This window comes from Anopheles maculipalpis, chromosome 3RL (genome assembly GCF_943734695.1).
Source record: "Anopheles maculipalpis chromosome 3RL, idAnoMacuDA_375_x, whole genome shotgun sequence".
Classification (NCBI taxonomy): domain Eukaryota; kingdom Metazoa; phylum Arthropoda; class Insecta; order Diptera; family Culicidae; genus Anopheles; species Anopheles maculipalpis.
In genome coordinates this window covers 82901560-82923148 of record NC_064872.1, presented here as the reverse complement: position 1 = coordinate 82923148, position 21589 = coordinate 82901560, and the positions used below count along the sequence as shown (strand labels likewise).

General features: G+C 41.9%; 3 protein-coding genes across 7 annotated transcripts in view; all 3 read left to right on the top strand.

The window, feature by feature from the left end:
• The window catches only part of LOC126562812 (uncharacterized), a 68989-nt gene that overhangs the window by 12353 nt on the left and 35047 nt on the right, over positions 1-21589 (top strand). The gene's annotated exons all lie outside the window — the stretch shown is intronic.
• LOC126563189 (cuticle protein 8-like) lies at positions 5215-5763 on the top strand. Its single transcript, XM_050219815.1, has 2 exons — positions 5215-5485; positions 5555-5763. The coding sequence occupies exons 1-2, from the start codon at positions 5215-5217 to the stop codon at positions 5761-5763; spliced, it is 480 nt and encodes a 159-aa protein (XP_050075772.1).
• On the top strand, positions 16189-17462 carry LOC126563263 (cuticle protein 8). The gene is made up of 3 exons (XM_050219894.1): positions 16189-16302; positions 17088-17280; positions 17353-17462. The coding sequence occupies exons 1-3, from the start codon at positions 16189-16191 to the stop codon at positions 17460-17462; spliced, it is 417 nt and encodes a 138-aa protein (XP_050075851.1).

The window sequence follows — 21589 nt, the reverse complement described above, 5'->3', positions numbered from 1 at the left end:
AACTGTGTAAAAAATGTAACTCTTGAATTTAAAATTTATTTTTAAATGAGCATTGATCAAAATTTGAAAGAAATCATGCTTTATCACAACCAATATTTGTATATCTAATGCTATTATACATTCGCAACTTTCTACAACCTTCATTTCCTCGCAATACATTGTGCCTTATACGGCGAAAGACTTCTTGGTGGAGTAATTACTGTTCTTCATGCACAAAACTATTCATTACATCGCATCCTCTAAGGTTGCCATTTAGAGTGTGTGGAAGTGTGTGCTAAAAATAAACGTACGATGAGCAAACACAACATCCTAGATCACAAGTCAAATCCACACAGAGAGGGCACACAGGTGCCATTAAGCGGCGGGGGGGCACACAATTCCTCACACCCGTTGTCTCAACGACTCAATGCCGAAAGGGAAAGGAGTCTTCGATTGCGGACATCATTCTTGGTAGCGTCATCTGCTTACGTTTGTGGTGGTTTTCGATCGTAAACGACTTCTGATCGTACCGACGCGCGAAGCTGCTGTGCTTAAGTGAATGTCCCACAGCGTTCTTGGCCGCTTAGTGAAGATATTTGCTCCACATTCACTTTATGATGAAGATGATGCACGCTTCGGTGACGGTTTTGTAAAGGTACAAATGAGTGTGCTCTCCTGTAGTTTGCTAGATTTATGGAAAACTATTTTAGGTTTAGAAAGGTAACTGGCCTCCCAGAAGAGATGTGAAGGAAGATTGGAATTTCAAGACCTAGATAATTTGTCTAAGTAGGTTTCTACTTTTGGTGCGTTGCCTTTAAGTGACCTTAATCTTCGCCTCATGATAAACAATAACGTGTCCTTGTTGATGGTGTAGGTGATCACCGGAACGTGCCACAAGCAATGGAGAAGAAAATCGTGCCAACTTTATCTTAATTGGGAACTTTTTCGAAGATTTCATATGACCTCCACCGGCGAAGCAACTTGGTCGCGCCGCGACCTTTATCGCCGCTAGCTGACCGCTTACTGAAACCGGCCCTGCACAGTTTGACATTTTCCACGTGCAAGAAGAAAAACAACGTAAGGTTGAACTTTACGTGCGCAAAGGAAACGGCTAGCCATAACTAGAGCACAATGAGAAGTGATCTTAAGAAGCGGATAGTTGTGGTAAGGAAGGAACCATAGGAAGGCTTAAAATTTCACTCTTCTTCTCGCCTTTTTGCGTTCTCGAAGGCTCTCGGAAATGGGCTGATCGAGGCTTCTATAAAGATCATCAACTCCAAGGTAGGTATGCGGCGAGTGCGTTGATGGTGGATAGCCAAACGATTGTTGCACTAAATGCCATCTTCAAGGTGCACTAGCTCAGCTCTATCAACGAACAACGAATGCACTCGGCTGCAACGCAGCCAGGCTCTGCCCTTGTAGAAGATGCAGAAGTGAAATTTGAAGCTCAAACCCTCCTTGTACAACTTGAGTCGAGTACAGTATTTTTTTTTTCGCCTCGTGCTTACATCACACACAGCTCGAGTTGACGCAGCGGATGCTTCTGCTTGGGTTACATCCACAGGGGAAGATCTGCAAGGGATCGGATTCCGGTGGGAGATGTTGTCAGTCGGCTGGTTTCTTGACGTTCTTCCTTGCGATACAGCACCACTCGATTGCCATTTAACATCGCAACCACAGCCAGCAGAGGACATGAACATGAACTTTATCGCTCGAACCACACCACAACCGAGACTCTTCACCGATATCCCTTTCGATCGTTTTCAATATCGCTCATCGTACTTCGCGAAGTTTTTTTTTGTACACCCCGTGATATGTTTGCTTATCAAGCAAGCGAATGTGTTGCTGTTGTTTTTCACTTTTTGCTCACGTCATTCTCCATTTATGGCTGACCTGCGGCAACATAATGTGTTGTTTGCCTTTAAGCTATGTTGAGTTTCGGGTGTTATTTTTGCGAGTTGTGGTTTTGCGTCTTGTAGTAGGTACGCGCTGCACGCGTTCAACCTTTTCGGCGCATCCTTCGTGAGCTTTATCGTCACACTGGCGCGTAAAGCTCTCGGGGGGGGGATATGCCTTTTAACTGGGTGTTGGCTTGTTGGCACATTTCACCATAAAAGGTACACCACATGCGTGAACAGGAACATGTGGTTTGATCTTTAGCGGTACTGAATTTTGTGGCTTTTTAAATGAGCAAAGTTTTTATGAGAGTAGTTTGATATGAGGTGTTCCATCTAGCAATGGCGGTGGAAAATCATCAAACAGGTTTTCTTTTATGCCGTAAGGGTGTCAAATCCTAAATAATTAGTTTTACATACTCTGAGTCATAATTTAAAAAATAACTTTATCTTTCATCTTCTTTAAAACATTATTCAGCTGAATATCTCTTCAACATACAACACAGAAAAATCCATTATTTTCCATAATATTTCATTGTTTATGTTTCACCAAATCTACCGATAAATTACTCCAGTGGAAGAAATTAAACAAACGATCAACTAACCGTCGGCTAACCAGCCTTAGATCAACTACCCAACCGTCAATAAATCATACTTAATCACTACAATTTACTGTAAATCACGCTCCCACCTTTCAACAGTACGACAAAGTACCAACCAGCACAAATCCCATTCCAAGCACGGTAGCAAAAAGGAACATCCAGCTCCAACCGGGACTTATCAATCACTGATCATCGATTACTCTACCCGTTCGAATACCCATTCGAAAGTGTAACATTGTAGCAGCCATCTGTGCAAATAACTGCCGACTTTGAAATTGATCGTCAAACGATAGCGTGATTCAGTGCGGACAAGCCTAACATCATGCTGCTGTGCATTAGCACCTCGCATTCCTTGCAACCTTGCATGAAGCTAAGCTGCAGATCAATCAGTCGATACATATGGCACGGCGACACCTTGCCGTACGGTGGTGTGTTGAGATAAGGCGATGGAAAAATATCAAGAATTAGAACGGGTCCACCTTTTACGGTGTGCGATGCGATTGAGAAATGGCAAAGTTCTTAGACAAAACTTAATTAGATGCTGTTGTTGTACAACATATACAATAAATTTCGTTCACCACAATTTAGGACAGCGAGAGACGGAAATTCATGGTAGACGTACTTATGTCAAATCAACGGTTTTTATTCGGGTAAAGTGGATGCGTTACTGAACGAACTGGACAAACATTAGCTTCCCAAATGAACAGTCTAAATGCCACTGAAACGTTTCTAATCGGGAAGATTAGCAAGCTATTTATCACGATATGCTACGGCAGTCCAGCACACCCAGAACAATAACAAAACCGAGGTGACCAAACAACTTCCTGAATGCACCGGTCCACAAAGGTAGCTGCAAGTTGTAGGCTTATAACAACAAAAAAACAGGTTTGCTTCGAAACACACACTTTACAGGACGCTAACGAGCGATCAACCTTAAAGTGTAGCAAACTAGTTACTTAAGATGCGACCAGTACCAGTGGACCACCTTCTTCGGACACATCGTGCCCCATTGTGGACGGTTTTGGGGACGAACGCCTAACTAAACGCCTCGGCGATTGCGACGCGTTCTTGACCTTTAAGCGAAAGCGGTGAACGGAATCTTAAGATGCCTGCGGGAAGGATGTGAATCCTGTGCTATGAGCGCACCCTATCTATCTCGGCCATAACGCCTCCCAGATGACCATGAAGGACGCGCGAAGAACGGACAGTCCTGCCCCAAGCCAGCGGTGCGGTAAGCGATGCTGTACTTGGAATGGGAAGTTTTTGTAGAGCCGCGAGAGTTGTTTTCCTTATGCGCAGCGGACCATCTTTTCGCCCGAAGCCACACAACCGAACCGGGCAAGTGTTCTGGCGCATCCGAGATGGGGTGTGGGAATAGGCTGCTTCATGTTTTTTTTTTTAGCTATTTTATTTTATCGATTCTGGTGTGACTTGCGGTGTGGCTATCCTTGTTGGGATTTAGGATACGGCAAGAACGGTGGATGATGCAATGAGTGACTGACATTTCATCACAAGGCCGACGAGTGCTCTTTATCGACGATACATCCGAATTCCTCTGCGGGGAGGAAATGAGACATTAACGCCATAAAATAAGATCAGGACAATGAAATAAAAAGGAAGGATGGCATTGTAAATTAAAGAATTAATTATGTATCACTATTATCTATAGCACTATTAACTAAAATAACTTTTAAACAATCACAATAAAAGTAAAATTTAATCGCTTACTTCAGCACAGTAGCGATATGATAGCCTCTGTACCCTCAATACACTCCAATGTCAACGAACAATTTGCCAAAGATAGCAAAACAACTTACTTGTACGTAACCGGTTGAGGTCTTCATTACACAATCGTCCAAATGATCGTCTTCAGCGATATGTATTTCCTTCAGTACAACTTGAACGTCCGTAGCACCGAATGTTGATGCTACAAAAAGCCACCAGGCTTGCCCTTACCCGATGACGGCATGATTGCAGGCAATGTCAATCACGGCCACTCGCTATGCAAATTGCCGACCATTGGCGTATGACTTGCCGCTAGTTTGGAAGGGTAAAGCGTACTACTAACACACAAACATGTCGTTGAGGCCCTCATTGTGGTTGAGCCGGAACGTGTGGTCACTGGTAATGTCCACTTGTGCGAATTAACTGTTTGGCCTTGACATAAAGGGGGTCAACATGTAGACAATCAGAATGAAAGTAATTTGATGCGACGCATTCTAGACGTCAGTTCAGGAATGTTGTGACAGTTGAAAATGTTTTCACGATGGAATTTATGAATTCATATCAAATAGCTGGTATTACAATTAAGCTACCTACCAGATTTTTTCCCGACTCTTCAGGGCACATAAATAACGAAAAACGCACAAGAGCCTAGGTGAAATGTCAAATATTGAGGCAAAAAACATTCGAACTTCAAACACTTATCTTCTCGAAATTCATAATAAGCGTGAAACGAATGTTCTAGTTTCACCCTTAGGTGCTTGCCACAAATGAAAGTAAACCACCGTTTGTTCAAGTTCAAGAATTAAGGTCTAGCCCAAGAACACCCAACCCCAAACTGTTGCGTTCGGTGAAGCGCATCGACCAATTCACCCACTTTCTATTTATCCTATGCAAAAGGGCTTCACACGCAGACGTTAGAACTTTGTGCAATTCTTATAAAAGCATTGCCTGACCAAATATGTATCATCAGTTCGGAAGCTTCCACGGTAGGGTGCATCCTCAAAGTAGTCAAAATGTTCAAACTCTTTGCGTCGGTTTGCCTCGTTGCATTGGTGCACGGAGCACACATCAAACAGCACACGAGCTATGAGACGGTGGTACAGCACGAACCGATCGAAACGAGCCACTACCAGCTCGAGGAAGTCGATGCGGGTAAGGCGTCCGGCGAAGAGTCACAGGATTATTACGCCTATCCGAAGTATCAGTACGAGTACGGTGTCAAGGATCCGTTGACGGGTGATCACAAGAGCCAGTGGGAAATGCGGGACGGTGACATTGTGAAGGGTAAGTTAGGTGGCTGGATAGTGGCAGTGGTGAATAGTAAACTGATGACGTAGTGCACTCGTCCACCAGGATCTTACACGTTGGATGAACCGGACGGTACGCAGCGCATCGTAGAGTATCGTGCCGACGATAAGAACGGGTTCGTGGCAATCGTGAAGAAGATCGGCAAACCAAAGCATCCAGAGGCAGTGCAGGGTAAGAAGGTGCTGGACTTGAAGAGTGCAGACGCCCACCATGTCGTCGGGCAAAGTTACAGCAAGCTGAAGAAGTACAGCTGATTCCCGAGACCTTAGACCCCTGACTCGTGATGGTGTCATAATGGAATTTACATAAAAAATAAAATTCGTTCTACGGAACGTTTGCAAAGACTGTTCACAATGCTGTTTCTATTGGTAGATAGGGTATTTATTGGGAAGGAATTTTTATTACCAAGGTAGATGGAAGTTGTCAGGCACAAAGACATTAAGGTAACGATTAGTTACGCACAGCGTGGGTATTGAACAACAATCAACAAGCGGCGGCGTACAATGATGGCTAAGGAATGTCACGCTGTGAGTGTCTGGCAGAGGTGTCTTCATCTACCGCACGACAATGATTTACGATTCAATCATGTTTATGCAGCGAAGTGCTATCTTGCACACAACTTAATTACTATTGTGCAAGCTTTATTTATTCAAAAGATGCATATAATTAAATAAAGCTAAGAATTCCTATTGCTCAGCATCTCTTTGCACGCTGGGAATGCTCGATGGTATGTGCCTTGCAATTGGAGTCCAACTTAAGTTTTCCGGTTGTATCTGTGTGTTGTATTCAACCTATAATGTCCATAATGTCCAGCTAGATTGATATCTAAAAGATATGAAATTAAGGTATATCCTGTTCCAGTATCGATTGGACTTCTATGGGTGTATGAAGGTCTGTAATTATTTATAAAAGTTTCAAAATAACATTTTTTAATTATCTCTGTAACGATGTTGTTATTTAATTTTCAATAAAAAATGGCTCGAACTTAAACAGATATTTTACATTTGTTTGTGTGTTAGACAATTAATTTTTTTTATCGTGAATAATACTATGACAATACCAGACCTGTTCTTTCTCTAGCAACAATGTTTTCCTATCCAATCCAATCCTCCTATCCACTAAAATACAAATGATGCTCTCGTAGGTAGCAATCTATAAGCAAACCTTCTTCGTTTTTATACTCAGCGTATGACCTCGTGTACATGTTCGCAATAGAAACCTACAATTACGATTTAAGTGTACTTATAAAAACAACTCACACACCCCACGCTTAAGATGACCCAGCATCCTCACCAAATACTGGTTACTGGAAGCTGTTTTGTAAAGCACATAAAGAACATCAACACACCTGTCCCGAACAATCAACTGAAGCGTTCAAAACGACCGAAACCCATCACCTTTCGCACACAAGGCAGCCACAAGTCCTTCGAGCTCGGTACCACTAACTGAAACGGTTCACCCTTTGATTACTCCATTGTACTACGGGATCTTTGCGCCATGTCGCTCGCCGTATCTCTCTCACTCACTAGGCAGTGATACCCCTGCTGCTGCTGCTGCTGCTGCCGCTGTTTCAGAGTTCCTTTACAGAGCGTGCTCATCTTCAACTAGTGTTCGATTTTATCTCATATTTTAACTGTACATGGAGAATGGTATATTAAAAATCACAATCATACTTACACATTCACACATACTAAAGATGAACCGTGGCATGATTGGGAGGGTAGTTGAGATCCGTCAGCCGACATCACCTGCTACTAGTACAGCACGAACGATTCTCCCCGACGAAAACCCACCGGTGGAGGTTAACACCGGGTGACGGAGTGATGTTGATGCTCACCACGATGTTGATGCTGTCGCTGATTGCGTTTCATTGCGCTTGGTGTGCCACCATAACCACTGCACTCACGTCGCCCCACCGAAACCGAATAGGATCGAAGATTCTTCTAACGTTCCCATCTCGCTCGCACGTCTAATGGGGCGAAGATTGCAGCTTACTACGGTCCCTTTTAGCTGTGGATCCTAATGGCCGTGGCATGGAGGCATCCTAGGCGCACCATCATGCCGCACCAATCGAACACACGAACACAGCACCCCATTCGATTCGAACAATTTCCTCTCGCGCACTTCAGGAGGGTGCGCATCGGAAAACCTAATTTTGTAGCGCTGCTCCAGACGAACGGCAGGCAGAGTTTCATCATCCATCGATCGATCGATCGGTGTCGTCGTGGTCGTTGCAAATCGTCGCTTGCGACATCAGCACCGTACGGTACAGGGTGTCCAATACTGCAAGCTAGCTCCTATCACAGCTTCTGGCATAGTGTTGACGTTTTGGGGGAAGTATTGAACACAGACAAAAAACGCGAAGAAAGCTTTATCTAGGAGGTCTTCAGACATCGTAGCAAGAAGAAAAACTTTTGAGAGGAATATCGAAAGAAGAGAGACGGGAAACGGTTCATGATATCATGCACTTACCTCGTCGTGTCGTGGTGTAGCATCAACTTACGAAAACTCTCAACTAGTGCTTCCCGTGTGCTGTGAATAGTGGTGTAATAATTTCATAGTGTGCTAGCCGTTGGTTTTGGCACCCCCCGTCAGTGTAGAGTGATTGTGGCAAAAAGGTTTGCAAAGTGTGTACCTTTTCATCTTAACACTATCTCCCTCGCTCGCTGTTTTGTGCCATTCACATGATCTAACCACAATTCGTTCAGAAGATTCTACCCAGCAAAACAGTCGGCAAGGTGAGTGATTGCACGTTAACACAAGCAACGAACCCGCGTTACTAACCTACCATTCACCAAAAACAACTTGGTATACAGCTGGTGGCAATCGGACGCAGCAGAAGGTACGTGATTGATCGTCGGTACCCTCGGTTCCACGTGACACTTGGTGAGTGAGTGAGCAAAAGAGGCTTCTTGATTTATGGACTCGGGCTGCACAATGATTGCAAAAAGATTCCAAATTCACCGCAGGATTAAATTCGTCACGGGCGGCTCGGAGTGAAATCACTCGAACGTAGCATTTGGAGTGAACTTTAGCTACGGTTTGCTGTCTTTTCGCGAGGCAGCAAAAGAAAACACCCCTCCCAAACCACGGTCTGGTCAGTTATGATGGATTATTACAAATAAGTGCAGCGCCACAGGGCAGCAGGATGGGAACATTTTGCGCGAACTTCATTAGTTTAATTGAAAGCGAGTGCAAAAACCGTTCCCGGAAAGTTCCGATAGCTGCAATCGTTTTGAATTTTTTTCCCACTGACCACACCACGCGAACGTCTGAAGACGAGACGGGGAAAAAAAAAATTCAATCGCGCAATCAATTACCTTCGCGAATGGTTGTTGTGTGATAATGACGTTATCGCTGCAAAATTTTAAACTTTTATTAATCACGACTTGAGTGGGCGAGTGTTTGAAATCTAGTCGATAAAAATGAAAATTTCTATTTTCACCAGTCATTAATCATGTTGATAGCTTTTGTAAACGGCAAAAAGAGAAACAAAAACAAAAAAACACAGGAACAAAGCGGAACATTATTACTTAGCGCACGACACGGTATTGTGCGCCGCAATTCGTTTTAAACCGGAGCAAACATCGTCTGCTTGCTGTGAACAACCTTCGTGCGATATTCACACGTTTTGGTAGGACGGGTGCTGGCCACATGGATGATCCATAGCATTGCAAACGCTTACATTTTGACCTTTTTTCTTTTCGCTACATGTACGATGTCACCCAAGGTGGGGTGGGTTCGGTGGTGATATTCCAGCGGTAGTTATTCAATTCGCATACGATCATTTGATGAATGGTGCTGGTAGATGTCTGGCATGGGTAGAGTGATTCAAACTAGCAATTTGTAGGATTCGTGCACGGTTTTGATTGGCTCGCTTCCTACGCTTTAGATGTCTCCATTGATCGTTTGAGTGATGAATAGATGTTGTTATACGTTCAAATCAACAGCTGGCAAATCTATAAGACTGTTGTTGCACGCACATCTGGAGCCTTGTAGTGGAGCAGACTGCAAAAGGTAATATTTACAAAGGAGCTTTATGTTGAACGGGAATTGTTGATGTTTTTAAAACGCTACCTCATCACTTTGGATTCATGATCAAGACTTGATGTTTTAGGAGATCTCAATTGGAGGCTAGATGGCACGTGGTCCATCTGAATGAACATTGCAAGACAATTAACAATGTTAAGCTTGTGCTAATTGAAGGTTCTAAGCTATTAAGTTGATGGACATTCCTGCAAGAGCCATACGTTTTAAGACAAGGTCGTATAAAGTAACACTGCGATGAATTATGAAGGCTTATTGAAATAAAAAAACAGTCATTTCAGAAGCAAAAAAATCTTTTTTTTAATGAACATAACTAAACGAATATAATTTCAAACTATTTCATTTAAATTTTGACGAGAACGAGAACAACTCGACGAGAAGAACTTCAATGCGCAAACAGGCGAGAAACACACCGAAATTCTAATGCAAGCAACAATGTATGTTAGCTGAACCTTTACAACAAACCACAAATGAATTATGCATTAGAGACCACCTTACCAATTAAGCAAACTATCCCAAAACAACCTGGCCAGGGTTTTCAATTAACGCTAAATGGTATGCTTCCTTCCATAAGGAGACCTTTCAACAATCCTTTTCTCTTGTCCAGCAGACCAACCAGACAACGCCCAACACCGGTGAATTATCACCAGCAAGCTCAGTGAACCTTGCACACATGGGTACTTAATCATTACCAGCGAGTGAACGGTTTACCGGCACCTGCCCCGATAGTGCGGCAAAAGCAGATCGTTGCATAAACTATTTTTATGAGATGTTAAAAAGATTTACGACGTATTTCGGCAATGATTTCAAGTAACCATTCCCAAACGACGGTGTGAAGCGTTTGTGCTACACCACCTTCTTCATAACTTATCCTTATCGGTACCACAGTGCTCCTAGAGACTGATCGCATCACACGTTTAGAGATCGATAAGTGACGGCAGGCCGAGGCCGGAAAGCCCCCCCTGTGTGCCCTATCGTCGTGAGTGAATCAAAAGCGCTCTGTGTCGGAGTTGGCTTCAATCAAGTACTCGACGCAAGACACTCGATGCGGTCCAAATCGGTGTGGCGCTCCAAGCCCAGTGAGCTGATAAATTGTTAATAACCCAAGCCATAAAGGAAAATTTATTAGCCGCAAGGTTAGAGATGGCGATGAAGCTCACCGTTCGGTGCAGTGAACATGCAACCAGAAGCTTATGCTTTTCTGCACCGGTGACTGGCACTGCCACACTGGGATGGCGGCCCCACAGTCACGTGTCGCAAGAGATGCAACCGATGCGATAGCCTTACCGCGGACGGAAGGCCACAAGCCCGCGTGCCCGAAATGGCCGGAAAATAGACTCAACCTAAATTTTCTAAATCGCTCCGTTCCTGAATTGGTGCTTGGTAGTGCTTTATCTTGCACGGTGTAGATGTAGTTAACACCTGATCCAGCACTGGTCTGCCGATCACGTTCATCTCGTGCAGTTCTCTCAAGCTAGTACAAATCAGCGGCCCAACACTTGCAGCAAATAAGAAGTGAGCAAATCGATTTCATACGTAGGGGAATTCTGGTCCCTTCGGTACCGAGTTGCAAATCGATCGACGTCCATTCCTTTCGAAGGCATTTAGCTATATGTCACGAACGTACGCTTGCATGTGTAATGATGGTTGATTTTCTGCCTGCCCGGTTCGGTGTGCTCAATGTGATCTTCAATCGTAGCTCAATTAGTATGTTAATTTGCATGCAAATCAAAATACATACAAACTGGACCCTTCTATTTGAATGGCGTTAATTTGAGCAAAATAGAACGGAATTCTTCATGCTGCTAATGACGACAAATCGTTTTTGAATGTAGCAAAATGGACGTGTACTAATGATAAAATTATGTTCACTTACATTCAATGGACGATAGCTTTTATTCTGTGAGATGTGTGAGGTTTTTATGTTTTAAAACTCATTACAATTTTATCACTCGTACCTAAATACATAACCTGACTTTTTTAATTTATTTTTAAAGGAATGTTGCAAAAGGAATGTTATCCTAGCCCTAAGTACGGAGGAACGAACGGACAACTGTCCCTTATATTAAGCATGCCATTTGTAGAGCTACTTGAATCGCACATATCGAGCCCACGAGGTTCTTTCACCTTCCAAAACAAACTCTCTCCTCAGGTCTCAAAAAAAAACCCGTTACAGTTGAAAGTATCCAAAAACCAAAACGAACCAACGGTTGATAATCCGTGATCTTTCTGGTGACCTTTCTATTCGGCTGACCCTGAACCGTGTGCCATGGAAGCACCCATCAACCGTGCAGACACCCGTGTGGTGAAAAATTAATTATAACGGATTAATTTGCTGCACCGTAACGGCATTGTGGTGATGGCAAACGTTTGGCGCCTTTTGCAGGGAGCCACGAGAAAGAAGCAGTCGAAAAAAAAAACACTCGCCAACTACTACCATCCAGTGACCTTCGCTCATCCAAACGGACAACTGGCGGACGATGGCGAAACTGGTTGAGATGGGCTGGACAACACAGTGCAAACCTTCCTTCAAGCCCTCCGGAACGTAATTAACATTTGAGATCACCGGTTCGGTTCGAGCACAATGCTTTATGGAATGTTTTATCCACCGGGTTTTTTTTCTCGCCTTTTCCAAAAGTAATGTACACGGCAAGATCACATCTTTACGATCAATCCATCAAGTTCACTCTCGGGTGTGAAAAGAGTTCATGAACTCTTTGGCACTGGTGGGCAGTGTGGTGCCAAGCACTCGCCCTATAGGTCAACGAAGCTGATGTTTATCAATAGATTAACGACGCTTATGGTGGCTTTCAGCAAGTCACATGGAATGTTCATAATAGGTTACGAAAATGCATAACTTGCGACATAGATTCAAAGACGATTTCAATAAATTACTAAAGCTGTTATGACGGATGAATCAGCCAAATACGGCATTAAAAGAATGTAGATGAAATGGTAAGGTTCCATGCGAATTTGGCATCAAGTGACAAAGCGACGATCGTCTTGCTTGCATTTAGAAGGAAACAAAGCGTTAGAAAGATACAGCCGGAAAATGTCCTAAGGCAGCAATACAAACCTGATCCTATTTGTTTGCCCTTCTTCTCGGTTGAGCACGTTTTGATGGAATGCTTACAAGGTCATTCTGTGTTTTCCGTTTCCAGGAAATCCGCTTTTTCTGAAATATTCAGTAAAAATATAATTTATTGCCCTAATCTTTCATCCTCGACTGCATGTGGTCTCCTCTGCACCAGATGCAGTTAACGTCCGAGTTGCTAATGAGCGATTTCCTGGTAAACTATGAGCTTCCGATGTTGCACACCTTCCAGCTGATGTCAGATATTGTTTATTCATCCGATTTGGAGAAGCGATATGTGTAGCTCATAACAAATTTAAAATGATCGATCTTTCTAGTGAAACATTTGATGAAAAATATTGTCTTCGGCATTGAGTATTCAATAGATCTCAGAATTTTCAAGCACGCTAAGAGAATACTTATATTTAAAATAATCCTCAGAAAAATAACATATTAATTTATTTAACAGCTTCCTTTTACGCCCCATGTGTGATGCAAATTACTGTCAGAATCTTTATGTCATCACAAATCTTTAAACAACAATCCAAACTAAACTCATTTACATACAATGCAGTCGAACGATTCCTTGTGCAGTGATACAATCTTCCTTCCGTGGTAATGTAAAATTTGATTTTCCATCCACCTCACCGACATATCGCTATCATCCACGCTAAGGTCATCTGTAAGACAAAAAGCAGTATAAATATTTCATAAAATCAATTACATTCTCAAACGATAAATATCTACCAACGTTATTCATTCGTCCGGGAGCCGCTGATGGTGTAACGCCAACACGCAGGGTGTGACATTTATAATGTTGGCCTTGAACATTTTCAATAAAGTGAAAAAATCGAAACATGCAAGAAAACACCACCCCATGAAATCGGTTCATCATAACCTGATTTGCATACGAAGAAACAATACATACAAAACACCACCTCAAAGCGAAGCGAGAAATTGAACGCGACACCATATCGCTTTCGATCGCATCGGATCAGATCTTGGTAGTCAACAGTACCCGACATCTCATACCGGTTGAAAATTGGTTCATCTCGAAGCAGCTGCAAAACAAACCATCGACCATCGTCTGGTCCCCGTCTTCTACTCTCACACTTCGTTGCTTCGCTCCCTACGACGCAGCTAAAGTGCTCGATTGCCCTTGAGTGGCTTATTATTTTGCACATGACAGCCCCGGTCATGCTGATGCGCCTCCAATGCCAAGTTCACTGAAACAGTGGCGTTGTCGATGGATGGCATCACAAAACAAGCGAAAAAACCAAAAATGGTACCAAGTGTAGCATGCAAAAAATCAACAACAACAGCTGAGAATTAATTCCGGCCCGCCAAACTGCCCGAGGGAATCGCACCATACTGTTCACCAGGGAAAGGACAGTGATGTGTTATATTTGTGCAGGAACAAAAACTGAACAAACTGCATCATTAATGAGTCTTCATTAGGTTGCGAGTTGGAATAGTCGGTGGGGATACAAAACAACCAGCAAAAAAAAACCATCCTACGTTCTCCATAAACAACGAATGAGCTAGCGATTCCTCGTGTCACTGATGGACAGGAAACTGATAGAGATGAAACCGACCACGGCCACCGCTAAAGAAGACGTTCATCAATGTGTCTTCGGCGCGTCAAACGCACTGGTGCCGCTGGTATCTAACGAGCTTCAATACGACCCTAATAAGCCACTGCTAAAGCAGCTTGGATGGATTGATGTGAACAAACAGGGAACCGACATTTGATGTTCCGTTTCCGACAAACAAACAATCGCTCAAGTTCGCACCTTCCATTCCGCACCAAGGGAAAAACCCTCCAAGGAGTTCAGCAACCTGCCATTCGTCATGGAATTGAACATTGATCCGATGGGTTAACAGCCAGCGTGAGGAGGCATCAGGCAATCAAGAACCACTTTACTCGTGGTTCTAGAGGTTTTGTAGAGCTTTGTCTAGCCTTAAGCAGATGAGCTTGTATGCGGCAATGGAGACTAACAAGTCGTGACGAGCAATAGTTATGTAGAAGGTTTAAACGATTTTCTTTGATGTTTATGGTTACCGTTAGAATGAATCATCCAAACAAGGAAGAAAAAGCTCGATTTGTCCAAGGATGAAAAGCGCCTAGGGTAGAGTAAATAGTTGAGGCTAATAAACAACGTTAGTCGAATTTTTTTTCTATGAGGTTGAGGGATCGCGAAAGAGTAGCAAAAGAAATTAAATCGTAATATTTAAAAAAAATGAGTTTGATTATTTTTAGTAAAGAATTTAAATGGCTCCTTTCATAAAAAAGAACATAAAATGGGAATCTGAAGTGAATCATGCCAGCAATTATTACCGATAGCGCTACTCTGCTGTGAGGAAAATGGATTTAATTAAAACGATTGAATCATACTCCCATAAAAACCCCTGACTAAGCATTAAAAGTATAAAGTTTTTTTCAATTATTCATAAGACAATTTATTGCTAGTGCAAATTGAGAAAACCTGAATCAAGTCCCATTTGGCTCCCCTTTTGGCACCGTTGAAATATAAAAGCACCAATCCAAGAATCATGTCTTTAGTTTCAATCAACCTTAAGCGGCTCAACTGCCAAAAAAAAATACACCCAGACAACTGAACTTTAGCGTTCGATCGATCAAAACAAATTCTGGACGTATTAACGAATCACTGTCGGAAGCAGGATAAATACCTCATCCAAATGTCAGACCCATTTTCGGACGACCCACGCACGCGTCCCCTGGTACCAACAATTTGAACCTCCACCTCTCCGAGCTCTGATGTTTATGATGTTTACTACTTCTTTGTGCCGCAGGGCTACTTCATCGTCTTCCAAGAACCTGGTATTAAATTTAAGAATAGGTGACAACTCCACAACCACAATAGTTCCGATGTGCAAGAAGGAACACACATCGAACACACAACGCAATTTTCACCATCCAATCTTACGACGCAAATATCAAGGTCAATGGTATAAATTCGGGAACAAGTGAATGGAACGACGCTACCGCGGGCTTGCAAGATAGCGCCTCAAAGGTAAATGACATACGGCAATCGTTCGCAAGTCTTTGAACTTTAACGAGCGGTAAGCGACGAACCCGAGGTCCAACCGAACGATGTTATTGCAAGGCTTAAGGGAATTGCGCGTGGCTTTACGACAGGAAGGAGAACATTTTTCATCTATCCACATCACCATTGTTGTATCTCGGGTGATGTTTGAAGTTGAAACTCTTGTATCAGATCGAGATGATAGCTGGGGAATGATTTCCGAGACCCCTCATTCGCGTATGATTAACGCATGAGAGATGATATCGGGCACATTCTTGTTCTATTTTGAGACTATCCTTAATGAACTGGTTTTAGAAACTTAACCACAATGGATGGCATGAAACAAAGGCATGAAATATAAACCCGTCTATCTTTAATCTTACAACTAAGAACACTAACATTTCGCATGCAGGCGACCGCTTTTTTTAAGTACAACTGCGCGTGTGCTTTTGAAGAGCTCAGAATAATCACTTCTCTTCTAATCCCTCCTTATCGTTCTTCAAACATTCCAGATGAACCTGTTTCAAGCAGTCGCCTGTATCTGGCTAGCGATACAACTGTGCGTCCTGCTGACAGCCGGCGAGCACTTGGTCGAGTTCGTGTCAAATTACCAACAGAACGCTGAGGTAATGGGGGCTGGTTTTCAATAGCTGAAGCACAAGCTTCCTTACATCAGGTGTAACTAACGCGTTACGAATTACATATCAAACATTAATTAAGGTACAAGTTTGTCCATTTGCGCCCTCCCATGATACTGGCGCTGGGGAATGTGAAGACTCCCATTCGCGCTTCGATCGTCTAATCTCTGTAAGCTAGCGTGAGGTTTGCTTAATCTGCCTCAATATCGGATACCTGCTTGCGCTGGCAATAAATCAAGTCGTGTGTGTAAGCAGTCTTGAGCGCGCGCGCGCGCGCCATGGTAGCAAGGAAGAAAAAATGGCACCCAAGCCCTCCCGTGTTGCGCCAAAACACCCAGTGGTCTGAACTTTTCGTCGAGAATTTACGACGCTTAAATTACTTTCAATTAGCGAAAGTGCACCCTTAGCGTAAGGTAGAGCTAAAACCACCAAGAAAAGCAAACCAGAGCTGCTGGATGCAGTAAATAACACAACATCACTCGTACTCGAAGATATCGGCAGCCAGTTCCAGTATAGTTCGATCTCGAACGTGGCAAGAACTTGGCCAGGGGCAGTCAATTTGCGAGCTTCGCATTTTAAACTTCCCTTGACATACGACGCTTACTGTGCGTGCAATAAGCGCTACTTCTTGCTATCTGGAGGGCATTTCGTGATCGATAATTATGTTTCAATTAAGAAATAGAATACCTCATTAATTGGTGCAATGGCTGTGAGGAACTGTAACTGAGGGTCCAATTATTGTTAGCTAAACTGTTTATTAAAACGTGTTTCAGATTGACTACTCTTTTCGGTACTACATCGATCATCCTCCTTCCGGAGTGTCATTCGACCATTGGGAGAATCGGAAAGGGGATCACGTTCACGGTGGTTACGGTGTCCTTGAGCCGGGAGGATTCGTTCGTACCGTGCACTACGAGGTCGAGGGTGACAGTGGCTTCAGGACGGTTATTAAAACGACAGCGCCAGGTAACGATGTCCAACCTACTGGCGAAGGTATTATGTGTCAAGCGATGTAATCCTCATTTTTCTCACCTGCAGGAAGCTCTCAACAGTACAACATACACACCGGTGGACGAAGGACACCTCCTCCGCAGCCGCTTTGGAACACAAAACCGGTCGCTTTCGTGCAGGGTGGTCATAAATCGTAGCATCCCAAGCCCTTGAATGCGACAAAACTGCACTCCGATAGTGCCCCATAATACTTGGCCCGCGATCCAAACATCCCTCTTAGAGGTGTCTGTAAGTTGCATAACAAAAGACAAGGAACCAACTTAATAGTTTCGCCACAAATCACCACACTAGGTAAGCAGTGTTTGAGATTACCTATGTTTCCGTCTCACATGACATCGGCCAATGTTAGGTGATAAGTTGCGTTTATGTTTTGGTGCTAATAAATAAGCATTTTTACAGATGCTTCTTCCGAACGGAAACTGAAAACGTGTTTGTTGTGTGTTTGATTTAATGATTACTACAGGAAGTGGACCAAATATCCATATTGTCAATGATGACTTTTATCGGCAGCGGAAGATTTATGTAGCCACGTACTGTAAGATTATGAGAATAAAAGGTAAAGGTTAATATTTTTACAATCTGACGGAATTGTTACCGGTTGTCTTAAAAACGACCTACATGATGGCGACGTCTATGAAAAAAAATTTCTGTTAAAATGATAAATACTTTATTTTGCTTCTTCACATTGCAAACCTTGTAATTACTTCGAAACGTAGTTATTTTATTGCAATTTAAAGGAAAATATTGTTTTACGTTCACAATAATTTTGATTTATTTAGTAAATCAACAACAACTAGTAGATTTAAGTTAAAAGTTTATTCAACATTTATTTTTGGAATTTAAAAACACAATAGAAATGATTTCTTGCTTACATACATGCTTCTTGAACTTAAATATACATAATTCTAAATGATTTTTTAATTCATTCCCGCAAAACGGACTGTACATTGAACTTACGTTAAGTAGCAGCAGATTGGCCAAGAATACTATTAAAGAACTTAAACTCCCGCGGCAGGCAATTACATCACACGTAATAAAACATAATTTGCTTCTCTGTCATCCACAGTCATCCTCTTTTGTTCTTCTCACTAACGTCTTTCGATAATCACATTTCATGAAAACGTATTTCCTATGCAGTTTAATTTAACGATCGATTAAATGTGTTTATGAAGGTCCCAAACAATTTCGCGAACAAAAACTCACACTCTTAAACACTTGGTATAAAAATACCCATAACATCAGACAGCAGCCCCAAAAGCCATCCCCGTTCGATTGGATCGGTCTAAAATTTTTGCACTGTTCATCATAAATCTCGAGCCCGCCGTTCAGAGCTAACGATCAAAACACATTAAGTTCAAGGGCAAAGCGGTTACCGAAACTTCGCCGACCGAGTTCAATCAACTGTTGACGTACGGAACGCGCGAGATCGATCGATAGTACCGAAATAAATCGAAACCCTCCCCAGAAATTCCATCCACGTTCAGGTGGAGTTGATGGAAGTGATCGAAGGTTTGAATGTTCAGCATTCGAGCAAGAAAACTTCACGACGATCAAAGCTTCTCATGGGATAAAGCTTAAAAAGCTAACCCCGTTGCTAAGTGTACATGAGCTTATGCAGGTAAATTCGAATTTTTATTTCAACAATTTAGTACAAAAGATCGTTTGAAATTAAGGGTGCTTTTTACTCAGTAGCTTAAAGAACATTAAAATATTTAAAAAACAATGGTAAACTAAATAATCTACGAGGAAGTGAGTAAGTTTTAAAGGTTTTAATCATTTAGTATAAATATTGAGATTTATATTTTTATCTTGTAAATGGAAAACTCATTGAAAGTTTAAAATCTTTTTATCTTTATTATTGCAGCTTATCATAAAATTTTTATCGATGAATTTAAAAAAAAACAATAAACTTCTTCAATCGGTCATTCAATTACCGTTACTCACTGTTACATTTCAATAGTATTACAATTGAATTAATTATCGAAAAAAAAATTTGAAACGAAGGCACTCTCTCAACAGATATATGCAACATTATCCTAACTTAAATTTTAATCCTTTAAAAAATAGCTTCAACAATGTACATTGATTTCAACAAATGAGGACCAGGAATTGGAGTCTTCAGTCATACACAGGCATCGCTGGCTGTCGCATAATCGCTTCTTTTCAACCCAATTCGTAGCCAATTCAGTTGGGAAGCAGCAGTTACACAATCCGTCCCGTCCATTCGGTGCACCATCCCGGTCCGGTTTTATTGTTGTTCATCATCTTCGTCGGGAAAAACAATCATCGCGCGACCGCTCCGAACCAAGCTCTGATATAAGAAAAGTGCTCGTACACGATCGAGCAAAGTGTGCGCCTCCCTCAACAAGGGAAGAAACTCTCACTCTCATTAATCACAAACAAATAAATAAACGTTGGCCTGGCGCCCAATCCTTCGTGCAGCCTCTTGTCGTTTAATAAGAGCTTGCAGCACTGCTCAGCATGGGGTGAATACCAACCTGGAAGGTACGAGCCAATGTACGTGAGCGTAGGAGAAACATAATAAAGGAAGAGTGGAGTAGCAGAGCCACATACCCACACACAAAAAGCATGAGTGGAGCAAAAGAAAACTAATAGCATCGACCACCACCCTCACCACCGCCTCCCAATGCCTCACAACCGAACCGAAGCATCGAATTCAAGTTCAACATAATTTTCTTCACTTTCAGCTTCATTCGCGCACGCTTATTGCATCAATCGTGAAGGCTTTAGGTTTTTGTGTGAGTGGCCGTTTTTTTATTACTTTGTACTCCTCTCTTTAGTGGAGTAGGCTTCATTCGTTCAGATGTAGGTCATTCGTTCTGCGCTCCGCCGTAGTACCGTAGGCCGAACACGAAGATCACTGCTCAACGGTAGCACACCGCATCAGGCACGCGTCAGTCGCGATTGTTTCCGCGAATTAAATTAACTTGACATGAGTTGACTGCGCAGTGCCGATGCGGTTTAACTAAAATATGCAGAGCGGTTTTACATTTGGGTAGAGCTTTTTTATTTTTTTTTCGGTATTTGAGCTGGAAAGACATTATTTTTCAATTGACAATTTAAGGTACGACGGTTGCTAAACTATTTAAACTTTTTTTTAAGGAGATTAATTCAAAAATATGGTTCATATGAACTAAAAGAAAAAAAGGACAACGTTTATTATGTAAATTTTTTTTTTTTTTCATGTTTATTTATTTTTCATCTTATCTTGTGTGACACATCTTCAAAAATCATTGCTTGAAACCTAATATATTAGACTGTCAGGAAATAAATCATGCATCCTGGCATGTTATAAATTGCAATTTAAGTGAAAATCTAATAATGCATTTTCAAAAATAAGATGTAAAATTAAGCTTATTTTCAGTGGTTCGATTGTAATTTAGTAATAGTAATTATAAATCATCTGTGTCACGGAGCAAAATAATAGTAGACAGGAATATATTGTGAATGACTTTAGGGTTGTTTTAGAAACTAATTATTCATTTTAATATTTTTTTAAATTATAGTTTGCTCTTGTGCTATCAAAAACTCTTTTTTAACAAACCTTTATGGAAATAACGAAGCATTTTGATAATTTTTAAATTTCATATAAGTGAAAATCCCACAATAGCAATACGGCCAGGCCATCCTTAAGGCAGGCCATAAAGAATAATAAACCTTAAATATTTAGACTAATGAAGCTTACTGTTGCTATTTAAAAAACAATCCCATGAACTCGTGAGCTGTATTCTTTGGCTTACGTTTATTAACTAATCCTTGCTAAAAAGCCTTGTCAGAGCTTATGCCTCTCTGCTACATATACTCAAACTCTGCTATTAAATACTCAAACTTATCCATCAATTGACCAGAAACATCTTAAATCATCTCAGGAAGCAAGCCAGGAAATCACAAACTTCTATCAAAAACAATAAAAAATTGAAACAATGAATGTATCCCATTTCAGATATCTTTATCCTTTTATACACTCCAAAAATGGTTCATTTGTTTCGTCAGATTCCTTCAAAAGATAATAAGCATACCATGTCACAATACGCAACACCACATCAGCTCTCACAACTCAACGTCCTACATCAAATTGATCCGATCGGCTCAAACGTACAATTTCGAGCTCCCTACGCAATGCACGCATAAGGCTCCCTTCTGCGGACTGTTCCTAAAAATCAATTTTGAAGAAATTTTTAATTGCATGCTAGTGGACATTAACTACCCATCATTATCATCCCATCCACTAAACAGCTATTAA